The following is a 922-nucleotide window of genomic DNA, read 5'->3' on the forward strand; positions in this document are numbered from 1 at the left end:
AAAAAAAAAAAAAAAGAAAAAAGAAAAAAAGGAAGAGCTGGGTGCAGTGGCCCACACTTGTAATTCCAGCACTTTGGGAGGCCAAGGCGTGTGGATTGCTGGAGCCCAGGAGTTTGGCCAATATGGTGAAAGCCCGTCTCTAGAAAAAAATACAAAAATAAAAAATAATAAAAAAAGGGGAGTGGGCAGGAAAACAAACCTCACAGAGTTAAAGCTAATCACAGAGGCTGACTGTGTAGGAGTCTGAGCCACCCCTCAGTTCCTGAGCCCCTGAGACAGAGCAGCAGGGGTCGGACTGGGGTGGGAGGTGAGATTTTGGGCCAGCCTTACTGAGATGGGATCCCAAGGGAGGAGGCTGGGATACGGCTCAGCTCACTTCAGGGGTTCCGTTGGTTTTAGGGAAGAGTGGGAGAGCTGCCTCCAGAGGCCGCGTTGCTTCCTGCCCCTTGGACCTGCAAGCCCTCACCTTCTCCAGTCTTGGAGGTGTTGATGTCGGAGTCATCCCGAGTACCATTCTGGGCCTCCAGGTAGGTGGCAGGGACCCAGCCCTGCTCCTCAGAGGTGCTCACGAACCACCAGCCTGCAGGGAGGACAAGAAAGAACAGGGCTGTGAGAGACTGCAGGGTGACAGGCGTGGCTCGGGGGCCAGGACGAGGAGGGAAGGAGAGGCACAAGAAGTGGAGCACGGAGCCAGATGGCCTGGGCACCCAGCAAATGGCTGGCCCAGCTCCAGCCTTGAGGAGCCTGCATCTGTTCTAAGGCAGGAAAGACTAGCACACTCCCTGAGAAGTGGGATGAATAAACTGCGACCCACACTAACAAATGTCTGATGGAAAATGAAATAGACATAGTGATATGTCCAGTGTGTGAAAATTCATCTTGTAGGAAAGGCCAAGGGAGCTCCGGCCATACAGAGAGACCA

General features: G+C 53.4%; 1 protein-coding gene across 3 annotated transcripts in view; it reads right to left on the reverse strand.

The window, feature by feature from the left end:
- Positions 1-922, reverse strand: part of SH3PXD2A (SH3 and PX domains 2A) — a 275,849-nt gene that overhangs the window by 30,238 nt on the left and 244,689 nt on the right. For all 3 annotated transcript variants that reach the window (XM_011977504.1, XM_011977505.1, XM_011977506.1), the window contains one exon: positions 467-580. In XM_011977504.1, coding sequence (XP_011832894.1) covers positions 467-580 — 114 coding nt within the window. The remainder of the gene's footprint in view (positions 1-466; positions 581-922) is intronic.

This window comes from Mandrillus leucophaeus, unplaced genomic scaffold (assembly GCF_000951045.1).
Source record: "Mandrillus leucophaeus isolate KB7577 unplaced genomic scaffold, Mleu.le_1.0 Scaffold18, whole genome shotgun sequence".
NCBI lineage: Eukaryota > Metazoa > Chordata > Mammalia > Primates > Cercopithecidae > Mandrillus > Mandrillus leucophaeus.